Source organism: Xiphophorus hellerii, chromosome 24 (assembly GCF_003331165.1).
Source record: "Xiphophorus hellerii strain 12219 chromosome 24, Xiphophorus_hellerii-4.1, whole genome shotgun sequence".
Classification (NCBI taxonomy): Eukaryota; Metazoa; Chordata; class Actinopteri; order Cyprinodontiformes; family Poeciliidae; genus Xiphophorus; species Xiphophorus hellerii.
The window spans coordinates 7987851-8007507 of NC_045695.1; the positions used below are offsets into that span (position 1 = coordinate 7987851).

General features: G+C 40.1%; 1 protein-coding gene across 3 annotated transcripts in view; it reads right to left on the reverse strand.

Moving 5' to 3' along the window:
• Positions 1-19657, reverse strand: part of pard3ba (par-3 family cell polarity regulator beta a) — a 134788-nt gene that overhangs the window by 4015 nt on the left and 111116 nt on the right. For all 3 annotated transcript variants that reach the window (XM_032556984.1, XM_032556983.1, XM_032556985.1), the window contains one exon: positions 9863-9939. In XM_032556984.1, the coding sequence (XP_032412875.1) occupies positions 9863-9939 (77 nt within the window). The remainder of the gene's footprint in view (positions 1-9862; positions 9940-19657) is intronic.

The window sequence follows — 19657 nt, forward strand, 5'->3', positions numbered from 1 at the left end:
TTTTGCAGACTTGTGTGTACTTTTTAGTTTAATAGTAAAATGTTAAAGATGGAGAAAAGTTCTACATTATTAGTGAAAGATACAAAAATGCGATAAGAAGTGAATAAGTGAATCGTAACTTATATGGAAACGATCATGTCGTGGCTTTAGTCATTTTATTATAAGATATGTTCAGAACTACGTCTGTCGCAAACTTGCATTAATATGCCATTTTCAATAGATTACCTGAAAATGGTCTCAAAACAACAAAATTATCATTTATTGCAATCATTTCTGGGACAATACATCATCAAGTTGTTTTTTTTACTGTGACTGTGCAGAACAGCTGTATTTATCCTGAGATTAGATCACACACAGATGGACTAGATTTACTAATGAGGGTGTTTGAGGGCTAAATGCAAATACATGCCAGACTTTTCAGATGCAGTACAAAAACTTTAATAATTTCCACTTTACAATAAAGAGTTTCTTTGTGTTTATGAAGAATTTCAATGTTGCATGCTGAAGCTGTTCCAGAGGTAGGAATACTTCACAAAGCACCGAGTCCATGCATTGATCCAGTGCTGAATTTGTGGCAGAACAGGGAGACGGTTTGTTTGAGATGCAGACAGGGAAGGGAGCTGATGGCTATGTTTAGCAGGGGACAGGCAGAGAGACGGATGAGACTCCCCCGTCTGTCCCTCTGAGGTCTATATGGAGCAGCAGAGTAAGGTGTGATGTGAACCACGGGGACCAACTAGAGTGGAAAGCTGTAATGACACGCAGTCTAATACATCTGACTCGCACTCTGAGAACATCATCACCATACACCGCACCCCCCACTGCCCTCAGAGAGCCGCTGATAGACTCAATATTACATCCAGAGCTGTGCATGCGGGTACGTGTTGGGAGATATACGATTACACACACGCAGCAGTGAAAGCAGAGTGTGTGTTTCAGTTTGGGGCCTGCTTCCGCCCTGTGACAGTGAGGAATCTGTGCGTATGGTGGTTATCCCGCACCTGCCCCAGGAAACGGAAGGAGGAAATTAGTAATCCCACACCCACAACAGCCCCCCACTCCTCATTAGTCCCACACTCCCACAAATACCCCCACAACAGCTGGAAAACAACCATGTGTCTGTCAGACACACTCTCTGAATGAATGCGACATTTAACATGAAACAGCATTACTCTGTTTGACATCCTCCATTTATCCATAAATATAAGTATACTTTCAGATTGCATCACAGTACAATTAAGAGATCTGCAGAATCCAAAGAAGGCTGCACACAAGGGACAGGGGTGAGAAACCAATATTGAATGTTCGTGATCTTTGGGCTCCCAGGCGGTCCCGAATTGAAAAGCAAACATGATTGTGTAGAGGAAATCAATGCACGGGCTCAGGAACACCCCTGTGAACAACTGGTGTGGAAGCTGGAGCATAAATTCAGTCTATCGACGACTCTGCCTGAGATAGAAGCTGCATACTTGGTAAATATTAATCAGAAAGCCAAATAAAAGTCAAAACTATTTGCTGCACACTGTCATGTCAGTGTTCTGTTTTAAAAACTAATTGACAGACATTATGAGAGAGTAAAAACCAAGTGAAAAATGTCAACTTACACAATTAGAGGCTGAAAAAACTGACTAAATATAATAATGTAGAGAAAATGCAGAAAATAAACAGAAAAATTGGCCATAAATAGCATGAAAAAATGACAATATATATGTGCTAAAGTAAATGCAGTTTTATATTCCCGGCTACTGGCTAGAGTTGCTAAATGATAAACATGCAGCACTAATTAAAATAAAAGCATGAAATATAATTAAATAATCAAAATACTAAAGTTCTGAGTCTGCAATTAAAACAGCTGCCTTCAAGTGTTCAGGAAAGGTTAGAAGAAAAGATGATCTCACTTCCTGAGGGTTTGGGCAGCTTGTAGGATTAAAGGTAAGTCCATAAATAAGTAAGACTAAGATCATTATCAGTGTTAGAAATACACTGAGAGCTTAAAATCAATTTTAAATTGCACAGCAGAAAAAAGTAATAGCTTCTGAGAAACGTTATTCTTATAGATTAAATCCTTTAAATGAGACACCAGAGGAAGCACAGGACGTTTCCACCAGCTGTTTGGATCAAGATTTAGTGTTTATTTCATATTATTTCTGCTTAAGCGACAGGAACAATCTTAGTAAATGAGTGTTTTAGTATTATAGATACATAATATAGAGAAGACTACAATTAATACTTGTAAACAAACCTTTTTCTTGCTGGCATTTTAATAAAACAGGCAACAGCAGTGTTTAATCTGCTGATTCTGCTGCACCATTATTTTTACATTAGCTTATTTTACATTATTTTAAAAGCCGACTGACACTTTTTGGTGCCTCCATACTCTAGAGCACAACACACAGAAATGACGCCAATGCCAATTAGATAGCATTTAATCATCGAATTCATTACAGTTCTGATTATAAAACATATGGATGCACATGTGAGCACATCTGCCAATTATATGCTCACCTTACGCCCACCGCATGCAAAATATATCAACTGCTCAGCAAAAAAAAGTACCAGCTGCTGCACCTCGCTGCCACACACTCCCACGCATATTCATTCATATGCATTTCACATTTCAGCTGAAGCTTTTTCAGGGTAAACGGTGCCACAGTTTGCAGAGGCACAAACAGTTTTTCCCTGCGGTGGCATGACTTTACGGATAAATTGTGGCAAACCTTTCCTCTAATCTGAGGAGACTGGTCCTCAATCTTTGTGGAAATGTTTAGGGATAGTTGACAATACTCATTAGTGCTTGATGCATTTACTAGTCTCCCTAAAATCAGCACTGTGCAGGCTGAGTGCTGCAGAGGAAACCATTAGCCACCGTGGCCTCGGCCATCAAGACAGCTCTGCTAATCAAACCAGCCTATGTCAACAACGGTGCTGGAAATTGGCTCTCACCTTGGTGTGCGTTCTTCATCTAAATGGGCCCGTGTTTACACTGAGCGCTATTACATAGTAAGCAGCGACAGGGAGTGTGTACAGTATCAGTGGCAGGTAACAGCAGGGGCTCTGGTTTAGAAAATGAGAAGGTGAGAAGAGACGGGAGCCACCAGTAATAACAGGCTCTATGACGATGTTTCCACACAGATTTAATAGGTAATAATGATCTATTTTGCTCAAATATGAATGCATTTATTGCTTTCAATTAATAAAAATGCAGAATGACAGCCACTAAAAAGGCATAAGCAGTTAAATGAGATGTACCGTCTGGAGCTAGCAACGAGGAGCTTCGTTCTCATGTAATAAAGACGAGTCGAGGGAAACCAGTTGAGTAAGAGCTGATGACGGAAACAGATGGGAAGTCATTTTAACAGCAGTGCTATGGAAGAGTTTTCATTCCTCTTGAACTTTTCTACATTTTCTCACAATCCAACCACAAACCTCAGAGGATTTCATAGGGTTTTTATTAAATAGACCAACACAAAGTCTCCCAAACCTGATGGATCAGGCGAAAGAATCATGCAAGGCGACACGAGCAAAATGCTACTGTACAAACTAACTAGTGTTTTAAGATATAATTATAACAAATACAGGTCTTAGTTGTTTTCTCCATGAAAAAAACTAAGAAAAGCTGTCAGTTGTCTTTTTGCTGAACTTTAAAACCTATAAACAGAAATAAAATGAGATTTCCTATTGTAGATGTTTAATAAAAGTGTAGAGTTGTTGGGAAACACTATCAGCTCTCAGTCTAAAAATTCCCTTTGGACTGTAAAATTTTTTGACCTCTTCTCCATCGCAGAAAGTCCCAATAAAACACATGGAGGCTTGTGGTTTCAACACAGAAAAAAATAGAAAATATTAAAGTTTAATGATGCCTTTGCAAGGTACTGTTATGCCAAAGATGTTTTATGTTGATGATGCATTAAATCTCTCCACAGCAGTTCCATCAGTAAAAGAAGATTTACCTTTTGGAAAGTGGAACAAAAAGCAGAGCTCTCATGCTGTGTTGAGGGGAAAACAGTCAAATCAGAGCTGATTATGAAAACAGATGGGGAAATATTTTGGACGAGATGTTTTGTACTCGTCATTGCACATATTGAGCTCAGTTTGTCCAGGGCTGCTGCTTTCCATTTCCTCCTAGACGAGGAAGACAACATTTGAATTCGTCTTTATTTGTGGACTGAATGCGATGCCGATTCTTACACAACAGTTTTTGTATTTCTAACTGAGCTCATAGGGAGCGCCCGGGCCTCAAAGTGTTTCTCTTTTGTTTTATTTATGATGCGCCAATTTCATTTTCCCATACACAGACCCTAGGAGACAGACAGAGAGACGGGTGGTGAAGAAGAAACTAAGGGAAACATAAACAGAAGTGACAGAGAAATGCAGACAGAAGGATTGATGGAATCAGTAGAAAGCAGAGAAAGCCCAGTTAATGTAAACAGGTAGAGCCACTGGTGCCTCAGCTGTGCATGTGACAGAGCTGCTTTAAGACCTTTCATTTCCTTCTGCTGACTCTATTGCATTCTTCTGTGTCTGAGCACAAAGTGTGTTAGCTTCTCAAACATTGCTGCGTCTGCCCACAGTTTCATAAAAAGCCACCAAAACCAGTGAAGGGTCAGGACACTCGTAGGAAATCATAAAACCTCAGGAACTCCTTGGCTGCTCGTTTATTTTTATTATTTAGACTTTTAAACCACTTATCCCGCATTCTGAGTCCAAACAATTCTTTCAATATAATTCAATCTGAGCTCCTGAGGAATTAAATGACTTGCAGAAATAACAACTTTAACCGAGTTGGGTGAGTTTAGAGTGAGTCATTGGACAGCTGGACAGCAGCAGGGCGGGGAAAACAGTGAAGCTGTGAGAAGCAGGACTTTAATAAAGACGGGATGAGAACAGCAACAATATGATTTCTCTGCTGACCCTGAGAAAATCTTATGAATTCACCAGGAGCTCCAAACAATATTACAGAAGGAAAAATGATAACAGATTTCTGTAATAAATGCGACTGAACACCTGAACTGCACAGTGATGCACTTTGACTTTGAAAGTTAGACTGAAGGAGACACAGTAGAAGCTTTTATCTCTTAATATTGAAACTGATAGTGCTTAGTGAAGTGAAAGTCTGTCTGGTAAAGAATAATTTGTTTTAGTTACCCCACACATCTAAATGTTGCAACTGAAATTTATACTCTGTTTTCCAATCTTGTTCAGTTGGCGTGAACATGTGTGAGTTTTAGAGTGCATTCACACCAAGTCTTGTTTAGTACGCTTTACTCAAACCACTTGTCTAGGAAGTCTGGTACGATTGAGGAAGCATGAATGTGTAGTCAAACTCTGATGGGGTCCAAAAAAGCAAACTCTGGTCTGCCTAGATCTCGGTTCCGTTGAAGTGAACTCTGGTTCGTTTCGAATTCGTATATGAATGTAAGTGGACTGGAGACAGCTCCAGAAGCAGGAAGTAAATTACAGAACAGGGCATTCTGGGTAAATGTAACCTAAACAAATTCTTATCTAGCGCTAGAGGAAGAAATGGCTGGTGTTCTTTTCCTAAACACATAAGATAAATCTTAAAACCGCTAAAATGTGATGATTGATAAAATCTCCATCTTTGTTTACATTTAAGGAAGGACGTGCAGTGAAACCACAGGTGAGGAGGTTTGGTTTGTTGGAGTCAGTGCAATGTGAAAGAGAACAGCAACAACTGGAAATGTAACAAATGTCGCAAAGTTGGTCCCCAATCGAACAGAGTGTACCGAACTGTCAGTGTGGTGAAGCATTGGTTGCTTGAACTGCTAGCTTTAATCTCAACCCAGAATGTCCATTTTCTCTTTTTCTGACCACTTTCTGTAAACTCTAGAAATGGTTGTCCTTGATATTTCCAGCAAATTAGCAGTTCCAAATATTTTAGTTATCTTTTATTTCATATGTTTAGGAGTGTCTAACATGGATGTAACTCATTAAAGCCTCAGCAGAAAGGTTGATGTGCTGGAGAAAGCCAAGTACCCGTAAGCTTGGGAAGAATGAGTTTGAGGTATTCAGGAAGGTCAGACAAGAGCCCTTAAGGGACACTTGTACACATACTACAGCCTACTCAGCATGCTGTGGACAATCAAGAAGTTGCCCCTGGTTTTTATAAGGTGGGGCAGAGGATTCCAGTCTCTCCACAAACAATCATGAGAGCCTCCTCAGAATGATCGACTGTAATCACACATGAACAGAGAGGTGCTAGCTAGAGGTCTTCTGAAATTAAACACCTCTAACCTACGTGATGCACAATTTGTATTTCAGTACTGAGATCGGTTTTGGTACACATCCCATGTTTCAGGTCAGTTGAGCATTAATCTGCCAATAATCAGCCATGACCAGCAACTTGGTGCCAGCCTGCCTTCCCAATCCAATCACCTTAGGGGAATAGGTCAGGGGTTGTTCTGATTGGATAACCCGGGGTTGGGTCACCGCGCCCATGACCTGCCTCTTTGAATTGGTAATGACGGTAATATTCTCCATATGGCCTTGTGTGTCTGCGTGCGTCCCTAAGCGTAGAGCCTATCCGGAGGCAGAGCTACACCCCCGCGTTAATGGCCGATGGAGAGTGAGGTAAGAGCCAAAGTAGTACTCTCACCCTCCCTGGGGCAAACCTCTCCATGTTACCACTTCCAGCTTTTCTTTCCAAATCCTCTTTTCCAAGCCTTGAGCTTCACTTACTGGCTGCTGTGCCGTGCAGTAGCCCCAAGGAGCCAGTTTCAGGCTGATGTCTGAGGTTTCTTTCCATCACACTTCCCTACTCTGGAATAAACTACTTCAAGTTTCTTAATTTGAGATGTAGGGACAGCCAGAGAGAAGCTGATTTATTGCATCTACACTTTGGGCCGCCACAGTGTGATGAGAAATATTTTCCAGAGGAATAAAGCAGATAACGGGGCATGCTGTAGCCTGCAGTCTGTTTTCTGTTTGTGGGAAAATTTATTTACTGAAGGTCTAATCCTTTTCTTATATTTCTACAATGTAGCATAGCAGAGCAATGCTCACAGGAGTCTATTACTTTGTAAGACAATTACAAAATGTAGCCGTGAAAAACTATATTTCTTTAGGTAAACCCAGAAATTTGCCACTTTGTGTCACTTTAAAGCCTTTCTCTGAAGTAACTTGACAGCATATCAGTCATTCGAACATCAGGGCACTCCATTAAGTGATAGCAATAATAAATACCATATTACTTATGAATCAAAAGATAACAAAACTGGGGTTTTATATCTGAAGGAGAAAGTTGGATCATCCCAGTAGCTGACATTTATTCAAGCAAAGTTTGTCCCACTTTCTCACCTTTAGCTGAGACAACTTTAAGCAGTGAGATAAACATCTGGATTTTGACTTAGCCTTTTTAGTATGTTGGCTCCTCAAACATCTTTGGATCATCATCATGTTTCTATGTTGTGGGTCCAGTTATGCTTCAGCTTTAATATTTTTTAGTTGTTCATATTTTTTCCAAGTTAAAACTTGTGGTTTTATCTATAATGGAGAGCTGACCAAGTATGAGGTCTTTGCTCTGAATGCTTTATGGTTTTTGGTTTATGTCAAACATATCTATCCAAGGAACATTATTTGAGAAGTCTGGGTCTCTCTCCTCTCTGGAAAACCTGAGTCTGGCCTTTTTGTTTTCCTTAAAAAGCAAGGTTCTACTTATGAAAGTTAAACTTGTCCAGTCCCTTTTTGATTGTTTGTCTTCATTTAGTATATTGTGGTCTGCTCTCGGGGCAAATTTGCATGGACAGTAGTTGTGCTCCACTTGTAGACCATTTTGGAGACTATGTTACCACCATGGGAGCATTGAAGTGATGTTCTGATGTGTGATTTTAGGATTTTGTAGTGGGAATAAATGTGAAAGTGCCCAAATGTATTCCTCACCTGAAATGGCATCTTTCTAGAACTGTATGTATGAATAAATAAATAAAATAAAAAAACAAACAAAACAAAAAACAAGTGATCATGGGAGTGTCCAACCATATTTGGTTTAAATATGTGTAAATACTGTGATACCACATATACTTTCCAAAAATAACTTCCTTTGTTTCAATACACAAATAGCTGGAGCTTTATTCAAAACCATCAATTTATTTATTTATTTTGGTCATTTTTAACCTGTCCATGCACAAGTCAAAAAATACTAAAAAAAAAAAAAAATCAAAACAAGAAAATAGACAAAACTCTTACAGAAATAGATATTTAAATTTCTGTTAATGACAAGAACACAAAGTTGTTGCAACATATTTACAAATTTAAACTAATCAGGGTCGTGATATTAATTAAAGAAAAATATGATCTAAAAACATATTTTTCAAAGAAAATTTTTAAGAATTTTGCAAACATCTGTGTGAGCAGCCATCTTTCTGACTTGTACCTCCTTCCTCCTCTCCACCTCTGCCTGTTTGCTCCCATCTGTGAGACGTTTTGCTTCATCTTTTCTTATATCCAAGCACGCGCACACACACACATTTATGCAAACTCTCACCTCCTTCGCTCCCAACCCTCCAGCTGCCGCCCCAGCCGGCTCCACACAAAGGCAGGCCAAATGTATGCTAATGAGAGCCAGGCCAATGGTGGAGCCGCACTCATTTTGAGAGGAAATGGCTTTCAATAATGGCGGCCCCCGGGGGGATTTCGCACAAAGTTCAGCCCCACTTTGAAAAATGCATTCAATTCTCTGCTGTGTCTGCTCTCTTTTTCTCTAGTGTTTTTTCTCCTTTTACTTTGAAAAAAAGAAAACATTCTCAGAATAGATTGGTATCCAACCCTCTATCAGCTTGTGTTTACGCTCATGAGAGTTGGAAGTATTAATTCATCTCTGTAGAGAACATTAGAAACGAGGAGAAGTGCTGAAGGACGTTAATTGTTTAGTTCAGGCTAGAGATTCTTCAAAAGACAAGAACCTGATTATCTGTAAATCTAACCATGTAAGCAGACAATATTATAGCTGCCATTATTAATAATATTCTAGAAATGACGCTCTGGATTTACAATGTAATGTTTCTCTTACTAATGGAGCTAGTGATTACTTTTTAATGATGTGGAAATAATTTCGGAAACAATAGAGAAATAAATGCCAAGCAGTGCTCACAAAGAAGAGCTACAAATTGCCTGAGAAACTGTTTAAAAATACAATAATTGAAAATATGACCAATAATTTCACAGAAATCTGGAATAACGATTGTAATTAGAGTCTTGGTTTGTTTTGAGGTGTTGAAGTTTATCCAAATCTGCACATTTAGGACTAAACTGTTCCCTCTGCTGCTTCTCCTTTCTACACTGTCTGTTTCCCCCCTACCCAGGGCTGATGTCTGTGGTCCCTGGTGCCTGTCACATCAGGGGGGGCAATAACCCGTGAAATAACTGTTCTCTTTTCCCCTCTCTCTCCTTCTCTCCATCCTGGTGTCCCTTCTGTCCCCCCTCCTCAGCCTCCTGCTCTCACTCAGCGCACATCGTGCTGCTCCACTTCGCAGGCGAGCCGTGACGGCGCGTGTACACACACTTACATGAATGTTTGTTGTCGACTTTGGACAGATGCATGTTTGCCAAATAATTTTGACAAGATGGCAGGTAAAAAACAAACAGGGACTGGTACGGTCCTATTAAAGGGCGAGAGATCCCCCTGCCTGCACCCTGCTCTCTGGAGAGCTGATCAGTCCTATTCCTGGGATGAGTACACACTCCCAAGGCAAACACTCCAGATTTAATTATAAGCTCCAAAGAGGATTAGTCTACACTACTTGTGTGTGTCTGGGTGTGTGTGAGTGAGTAGGGAGAGACAAAGGCAGGAAGTGGCGTGACGTTTCCCAACATGCAGGAATAAAAAGAATAAATACAGTGATCTCACCTGGGTTTTGGATTGTAATCCAGTTCCAACTCTTCATACAGGTGCCTTGGTCGGGATTCAACCCCTCTGGGTGCCATCTAAGAGCAAACACAGGATATGTTAGATTCCTTGTTTAAACACTGAACAATCAAAGAAGCCCTGAACCCATAACTGCCTCTCTGGAAGTCATTAGGTAGAGAGTAAATAATAAAAGAAAAAAAAAAACATATTAATGGATTCAAGCAGCTCATGTCCTTAGGCTGCATGTTTAACCTCAGTAATGTTTCAGTAGTCCAGTGAATTCATTCATAGAAAGTATTTAGAGCATGTCTGCATACATCGCCTGCAGACATCCATGCAGGATTTGTGGGAATAAACAGAATTGAGAATCAAAATCCCTGAAATGCAACATTAGACATCATGTCACACGGCTAACTCCTGGGAAGAACATGTTTTTCCCTTCGTCAGCCACCTGACTCATAATTATTGATACCTCAAGCAGATTTAGATTTAAAGTGACCTTTTTGAACATGCTTCTGACTGGCAGAACCAATTCACAACAAATGTCCATCCAAGGCACACAAACACCCCAGTTTAAGTAGAGGAACATTGTCGATTAAAAGTTGATTAAAAGTAAAAATATTTTAAATCTATTTCTGTTGGGGGGTATGAATAATTTAGAGTGTAAATGTATTTATCTGGCCTCAACCACGGGAGACCCCTCCTTTCTTTAAGCGCTCCCTACAGATGGTTCCACACCGTAGCGGCACATCTGGTGTTTGATCGGCCTCAAAGGGCAGATGTCACAGCAGCGCTCATTGACCTCCACTTTGTATCCATCACCGTCTGAATCAAATTCAGCTCACTAATGGTGCCTAAAGCATGAGTGGACGTTGGGGTCTGGCTCGAGCTCTCTAAACTCAATCACACAGACAGAAACCATTGTGCCCTTCTTAGGAACAATCTGTGTCAGCCCAAACTGTTCTCACCGACCCCAATAAGAACCAAACCTGACTCAATTGTATTCACATGTTTAAATTACATGTTATTGGTAAAATATATGATTTCTACAAAGATATTCTTAATGCTGGACCACTGAAACTGGACATGTTTATCTCAGAATTAGTTCAGAATATAAAGGCCTTTTGAATTCATGCTAAAAACACAAAAGTCATAAAAATGTAGCAGCGTTAGATTGTAATTTCCATCCAACAAGCACAAGATTAAATTATGCTTGGGGAAAGCTAAAAATACCCTTTCTTAAATAAAGCAAAGACTTTAAAAGTCGCCGGCATTGACAACTAATGCGGAATAATTTAGCACAGATTTTACGAGTGCATATGCTGAAGCTTCCATATTTGTGTGAACCAAAAGTTAATCCCAGCGCCATTGGAAATATACTAACAAAAGGAAACATATCTTTGCATCATTTGCACTCCAGTTGCAGATTATATCAGTGTGTACAATATTGCAGCTACAAAGGACTGCTAGAGGCTGGTGTCTGATAGGATATATATTTATTTAAGTTGGTTTAATCTTGCAAAATCTCCAGTTCCCCATCATAATTGCATATGTAAAAAAAACAATCTTAATATCGATATATTGTCAATCCCTAAATCTCAGTGTTTAATATCACACACAGAACAATAAATCCACGAAGGACCAGCGGCTAGCAGTATTTTCCTCATGCGCTCGGTTTAAACCCATTCTGCATGTCGATGCAGCAGTGCCACATTACCAGATATCATTAGCATGTCTGTGTAATGTAGGCTGCTCTAATGTCTCTGAATGGCAGCCAGGAAGTAAGAGCACATCAGAGCTGCTGCTCTGTTTACTGGAGAGGCTCTCTGTGTGCGGGGGTGTGTGTGTGGGGTGTGTTTACGCCATTATTAGGGTAGTGTGTGCATGTCTGTGTGCAGCTTTAGCATCATGTTAGGAGGTGAGCACTCCCTCTTTGGATAGGAGTCTGTGTGAGAGCGACATGGGGGCCATTATGGAAAGAGATGCATAAAAGGGGCATTACTCCCTGCAAGAAGCAGGGACTCAGGTGGAAGACCTTTTATGTGTTTCTTTATGTATTGCAGGAAGCAGAGCAATAAATCTTCTACGCATCACGCGGCTGAGTGAGAGGTAATACCAGGAGAGTGATGAGGACAGGAGGAAATGTTGCTTTAGATGGAATGATTGAAATTCTTTGTCCATTGATTGTATTAACATATTAGCCTGCAGCCATAGGTCCATGCACACACAAATTATGGATGTCTGTCATATAGATGGCCATTTCCCCTAAATTAGTCAGCTTCAATGGCAAATTATGTGCCTTGAAAATGCTTCTGTGGTTTGCCAAAACACACACACTGAAAACGAGCCTCATTTTTGCTATGGCAATGTGAAATTCATCCCAGTTGGATTGAAAATGCAGCTGAAGAGAGATGTGAGTAGATCAGGGGTATCTGAAGTGCAGACCAGGGGCCATTTGTGGCCCTTGTACTGATTTTGAGTGGCCCCCAAATGTAATTCAAGAGTGATACAAATTTTGCTCATCCAGCACAGGTGAATGATACAGATGGAGATGTTTTAGAATTTGTAATCAGGATAAATTATTACTGACAATAATTTTACAGTGGATAAAGTACAAAAGTATTTAACTTTTGATAACCAAGCTTTCATAATAGAATCCTGTCTATCCAGAGATTTTAATTATAAAGCTTTTATTTAAAGATAGGCTTCAACTCTTGATGTTTTAAGCCACTTCTTAAAACTCATTTTCACTGGCTTTTAATACAGTGTGAGATTAATTTGTTGGGCTTCTTTTATGTTTCTATTTTGTTTAGTTCGAATTATTATTTGTTGTTTTTGTCTGCAGTACTGTGGCCAATGGCAGTTGTTTTAAAATGTGCTGAAGAAATTAATTTGATTTATTTATTAAACTTGGCTAAATACAGCAAACGTTTTGAAAGAAACATACCCAAATCCTGTACTTATAACTAAGTAAATTTGCTCAAAAGACGTTGAAAACAAGATGCCTTACTTAATACAGAAAAGCAAGCAAAATTAATAATTAAAAAGAAAAAATGTTTGAAATCACAAAAAGAGTCGCTGTGATTTTAGATTGTTTTATTTTCTTGACCCATGTGACAAACTTTGAACACCCCTGGAGTAGATAACAGCAGCAGGACGAACTCATCTGTTTCTCAAGTAGAAAGTGATTCCACGTCCTCACCCTGAACCTGATGACATCATGTGTTGGTTTTCTAGTTTTGGACTTAATGTCTTCTGCAGATGCTGCTCAGCAGAGTGAGAGCACACAAATGATGGAGAATTTCCTATTTCTCCTGAGTGTCACGTGGTAAAACACTTCGACTTCACATCTGTCTGCATGGATTTCTCACAATCAGCAGGTTTTAATCGCTTCTTATCATGGAACAGAAACTGAACTCAAAGTTGAGAGCAAGTCTCCTCTCTTCTCAAGTGCATGATTGTGTCGAGTCACTCGATGCACCGCGATTCACCAGCTGCCAGCTCTGCTGACAGAATGCTTGGCATGTGTGCGAGTGTGAATGAGCAGAATGTCACTTTCCCATTTTTTCAAATTAGAAAAAGCTTGGCCTTGACAGGGCCAGATGACACGTGCTGAAGCTCCCAGCTTCGGCGCCACAGCTGTCGCATTCATCACGAAGTATTGCCAGGGAAATGAATTTCTTAGAGCCCTTCTAGCGGTGTAGATTTGCGATGCTCGTTCATACAATAAGCTGCAAAAGAGTCCAAATGCTTTGATGCTAAGGCATTTAGCGCCATCGATTCTGTTCAAATGGCATAATTAGCCTTCTGTAACGCCATCCATACATCTTGGATGCTAATTAAGCGTTTGGAGCCTCCGCCTGGCACCCCCCACGCCCACCTCCTATTGGCAACCTCCGCACACCCGCCACGCATTCGACTGGCACCATGAGGCGCAAGCCATGCGATATCAATTCACCCCCCTCCCTAAAGATTGCTGGGAAGAGATTGTGCAGACTCGTCCCCATCATGAGAGGAGATGGAACGAAACAGGAAGAACAGAAGTGAGCTGGCACAGACGGAAAAACTGACAGGAGTTGTAAATATTTGGCATTCTCACAGGGGGGAAAACAACATGAGAAGTAGTGAGCCGCAGTTATGCTAAGTGCCACTGCCACTGTTTGAAATGTGGAGGCGCTTTGTTGCATACCTGCAGCATTTTTAACTGAATCTAGACCTTAAAATGTCAGACAAATTCAACACTGTTCCATCTTCATATGTAGATTTTTAAGTGTATTCTTCATTTATCCAGGTAAAAGAATATGTGAGGCTGAGACTCTTTTTACAGAAGGCAGCAACTAACGATATTCAGCGTCAGCAAAATTGAAATTGACCACGTCAACTTTCCTGTCGTTACATTAAAATCAACTAAAACATCCTCAGAGTAACAAATACGGCTGTACCTCCGAGAGCTGAGCTAAAACTGTAAATATTAGCTTTGCACTGGAGCTAACATTGTTTCTGTTCATGTGTGTGCATAGTAAGGTATATTAGGTGTTTGAACTAGTTTTAAGCATTTTTAGAGTAGATCTGAAGGTTTGAATTGTAAATAACATTTTCAGTTGGATTATTATCCAAAATATGATTGAATCAACACAGAAATGATTCCCCTAACAAAAAATCTTTCTTCCACGGCTATCTCAGTCATTACTGCCAAATCTGAGGAGGCAGTTTAACAAACGTGTATAAAATAGGATGTTTCATGTTCCTGTGAGGTAGCTTGTTGCCACGGTAACCGGCTAATAATCAAGTTTTAACAAGAAAGGTCAAAGAGTCGCTCTCAGTTTAGTCAAGTCTAGGTTGTTGGCGTACCAGATTATGTAGAATTAAGAGCCTGTGCATGTGTATCTCAAACAGGAGGCTTACTTGCCCTCCAGTGTACACTAAACACCCACACCTGGACCCGGCTCACTCCAAGCTCGTTAGCAGCAGATGGTAAACATACACACAGACACACAGAATGGGGAATGAGGATTACACGCACACTCTAAGCAGTCTATTTTGGTAATAGGCCAATCTACTGGTAATTGTCCTCATTGTTAGTGTTTGTTTAGGTCTAAACTCCTGACCTCAGGAAAGATTTTCATATTTTATAGCGGTCGCGTAAACGATTTGGCTGGATGTATGTCCATGTGTGTATCTGTGGTTTATTCTCTACATGCAAGTATTGAAATCGAGAAATGTAAACTCACAACGGCTCCATAAACTCTCCTCTCTGTCTGAAGCTGTTTAAATAAAAGTCCAAATAAATTCAATATGTTTAGAAAAGTCGTTGGAGGAAAAAGAGTGGGGGTTTTTTTATATCCCATTGTTCGAGAGTGGACAACGTAAACAGGGAAAACCGTCGCTGTGCAGCCAAAGAGAACATTTGATTTGTTCAAGCAGCCGTTCAAAATAACATCCTTTAACTGAGCTATTTATCTCCCCATTCAGCTGATAAAACAGCTGTGCTCTCTTGGGGTTGCTCTGATTGTTAGCAGCTTATGATGCAACCTTAGTCACTGCATACCCAAGGCTCATGAATCTACATGTGTGTGACCATGGCAGTGACCATGCGGTGCTGTTTATTTGCTGAGTTTGTCTCCCTGTTCCTGTCTTTCTCTGTGGGTCTGTTTGCCTCCCCCACTGTTTGCTGTAATAACATCCCAAAACGTCTGCCAGAGTTCTTGTTGTTCAAGCCCCAGTAGGTGTTTCATGTTGTGTGCGTGCAAGGCACTCAAGTGGTTTCAGTTTATTCTTAACAAATGTGTGATTTAATAGTTGATGGTAGAAAAATGCTTCTTGTTTCTGCCATCAGGAGGCTAAATACGCTTTTTTTCTCCTCTTTTTATACATAGGACCAGAAGATTTGCAGGTCATCACCACCAGCAGCAGTGAATCCACCACCTTGAGCTACCAGAATATGTTTAGCTTGACCCGTTTGACCCAGAGGTACTTTGATGGAAGTCCAACTTCAGTAGCTCTGAGCTACAGCAGGTCAGCTCAATTTTAACTCTCTTGCCTTGCAAAAGTATTAGTAACTGCTCAAGGTTTTCCACTTTGTTCCTTTTTACAACCACTCAACCTCAGTCTCTTTTATTGGGATTTTATGTAGCAGACCAACGTAAAGTAGAGGATAATTGTTGAGCAGTCCTTTGGGTTTGTCTCTACCAGCTTTCCAAATGAAAAGTGTTTGACAATTCGTCTTTGCAAAACAGCTCAGTCAGATCGGATGGAAAATTCATCTGTGAAAATTACTTGCAACAAATTCTCATCTGGACAGTTGCTGTATTTTCTTTGACCATATAATTGTGCAATTTGACATTTCGAAAATAAATTTGCTTAATGGAAACACAGCAATTTGAAAAAACTAATTTTTGATAAGTTTTGACTATAGGATGAGGTGTTTTTTCTATTGGCTGCATCAAAATTGGTTTATTTCAAAAATAATAAACCAATTTTTATTTTCAAAAAATAGTTTTTTGCGCTAATGTTACTACTGGCGCAAACCATGAAGAAGAAGATGCACTGCAGTTGCTAAATAGCATTTTTTCAACGTTAGCGGAATATCGCTAAAGTTTTTTGTAATGCATTTGTAATGGGAGCGCAGCTAATGACAGCCATTTCTAGCACTAAGCTTAGTGGAAAGTGAACCTCTGCCCTGGTTTCAAATTGTTGCAGCCTCTTACTGGTTTTATTCCCAGTATTTAGCTCCACTGACTGTGACGAGGCCTGTAGATGAAAAACACCCTTGCAACAAGTAAACAAATAAAATCTAAATAAAAGACTTTAAAGTTTATTATTTTAACATAAAAATGGGTAAAAGTTCAAGGTGGTTGAATACAAGCCACTGTATCCCATTTGGTTTGGTTGCCACTTTGAGTTTTCTCACATTATAGGCTACAGAGTGGAAATCTCTACCTCAAGGACAACTCACTTCAAGTCCTTCTGGCATCTTAACTTGGAACAATGGATCTTCCTTTTGCAGGATGCGCCACGTGCAGATGTTTGCCAGCCCTGTAGCCTTTTGGCCCAGGAGGTTTCTTTGCCTCAAAGCTCACTGCTGGCAGCACTTTTCTTTATGAAGCACAGCCAGATGAGAAAATCCCAGATTTGTCTAACAATTGCTTTCCTCTGTGTGATAAAGAGGCATGCTTATTGTTCCAGTCACTCTATTTAAAAGCCAGTTTGAGGAAAAAACAAAGGCAACATTTGGCTTTTCTGCTTAAAAAAATGGTCAAGCTAGTATTTATAGAAGTGCAAAGAGATGATCAATGAGCAGGGCTTCTGGTTCTTTATATTTGATGTAAAAACTGAGGCATACTAAGCAGATGTGGTTAAGATGCTCATGAATCCATTTGTAGCAAAGCAAAATCTTAGCAGAGAACAAGCACGAGTAAGGAGGTGAATGGGGAGATTTCTATCAACTTGCAGAAAGATCACACTCTGCAGTTTGCCCGTAGGCCAGAGACAAGCTGTGGGAATAAAGACAGACACCAAATAAGTCCCTGAAGGCCTCTGTTGGCCCAGATGGAGAACAGTGGAAGGAGGGGAGGGAATCAGCTGGGTGCTGCACAGCATCAGAATGAAGAGACTTAAAACAAGGGAGGAGAATACAAAGCCTCTGGGCTGAGCTGGAGAGGCAAGGACAGAGAGGAGGAGTCCGTGGTTAGAATCCCTCATTGTGACTTTGCTAAAAGTGGAGAGGAAGAAAAGTGAGGCCCGTGTGTGGGAAAACTCTTTGTAGCGGTTGGTAGAGATGTAAAACTGGGATGTTCTTGCTGGTTTTTAACTAACAGGAGTGCAAGAAGTCATATTTTGACCTGCTTTTGACTAAAAACCTAATATGTAATGTATAATTGAAGAAAGTGTGTCCAAACTCTTGGTACCAAGCTTGTTCCTGGTGCAAGTGAACTCTACCAGGGTTGCACCGAGTCTCTGAGTCCATTTGTGGTGCTCAGGCATGGACCGGTATGAAATTATAAAAATATAATGGTTTCATGGCTTTAGGATTACAGCTCTAACTTGTTACTTGCATTTTCTTTTGAATATTTTGATGTGAATGCATAGGTGATTTGCTACTGGTATTAGCTGAATTGTGAGCTGATCTTCATCTTTTGACCTCTTGCTACCAGAAACTCTGCTGTTCTCAAAAAACAGTTAGGATAGGTGAGTTAATTTAACTAAAATGTCATATTAGCCCATCACTGTAATCTCTACATATAGTCCCTCAACTTTGTCTTTAGAAGCTGTGTTTAGATCACATGTGCGATGCTGGAATGTCATCCCCTCCAGCATTAATGCTTGATTGTTGGTACATAATTATTCATTTCAAGACAGCAAAAAATTCACCTTGAATTTAGCTTCTCTAAGTGCTGCTGTTCGTAAGCACATTTTTTACATAGAGCAACGTTCCTCCTCCCAAGTTGTCATCTTACGGTTGCCGTAGTATTCCCACATTGTCATGATACTGCAGCAACACGAGTGACGCTTATACCGCAGGAACAATACAACATATAATTTTAGTTTTGAAACTGACTTTTGTATATCAAGTTATACCTTGGAACCAGTAACCAATCGATACCTAGTAGTGCTCAAAAACAGGATCTCAAGGAGTAGTTGTGGAGTCTTTGCAAATAGAATCATCTGTTTCTATTTGTATCTTCTTTTGGATTTTTGTTAGGATGAAGCAAAAACTGATTTGAGGGATTTAGGGCCATGTTTGCATTAATGAAGGACTGCATGTCCTTTCTAGCAAGGGAATCCCTAGAATAAGCAGAAACCCTCTGGGATGTCAGGTTTCCCTCTCTGTGCCCCAATTTTGGATAAGAAGATGTTGAAAATTGTGTTTAAAAAAGACTACAGCCAGTCTGCATAGCCTTTGTCTGCAATTTTATTGATTTCCTCCAAAGTATTGATGCTTTTGTCCATTTATAATTGAGCATGTAGGTTTACAAAAGAAAAAGATAAAACTACATGAGTGCTTTGGGACATTTTATGGCATATTTTGTCTCTTTATTCGGCTGTGGAAGGAGTCCTGAATTGAATCAATTGACTTATTTCCAGCTGACAAAAGCTCCTGTTTTCTCTCCCAGATGAAACTTGGCACACTGGCACGGGTTTAAAGGCGTTTGATCGGCAAACAATACCCAAATGGTACGAGGCAATTTCACTCACTTTTAAGAATAAATCAATTTGTTTTGAGAATATTCATGAGCAATCATTTCCAGATAATGCCTTAACTCGGGAATGTTTCAAGGTATTGGTGCAAGACGCAATTACATTTGCAATGCAGAGCGAGGAATTATCACACCTGAATGGAGAAAGAATGAAATGAAGTCTGAATACCAGAATAAATACCTAATGTTTAGGGATAATCTCTGCAGCAAGACTTTCACTTCATAATTATCCTCCTTCTCTACATTAGCAGGGACAGTTTCCCCAGCCAGTGTTCCCATAGCTGATCGCACTGTAGTTTTCTTTGGGCTATTCTGGGAAGCATGAGCTAAACACTAACTTGTGGCTTGAATTGTGCAATTTTATAGACCAGAATAGCAGCCTAGGGACAACGAGCCTTTAATCAGAACAGGGTTCAGGTTTTTCCAGTGGGCGAAAAAGAGAAAGTGCAAGAAGGGCCGGGTTCAACTGTACGAGAGCAATCTGGAGCCTAGAATCAGACTGAATTGGTTGTAATTGGTGGATCAGGAGGTTTTCCTCTAAAGGAAAACTATGTGTGATGTGTCGGTGTGCATTTGGCTGCAGCCTCCTGCAGTGAAA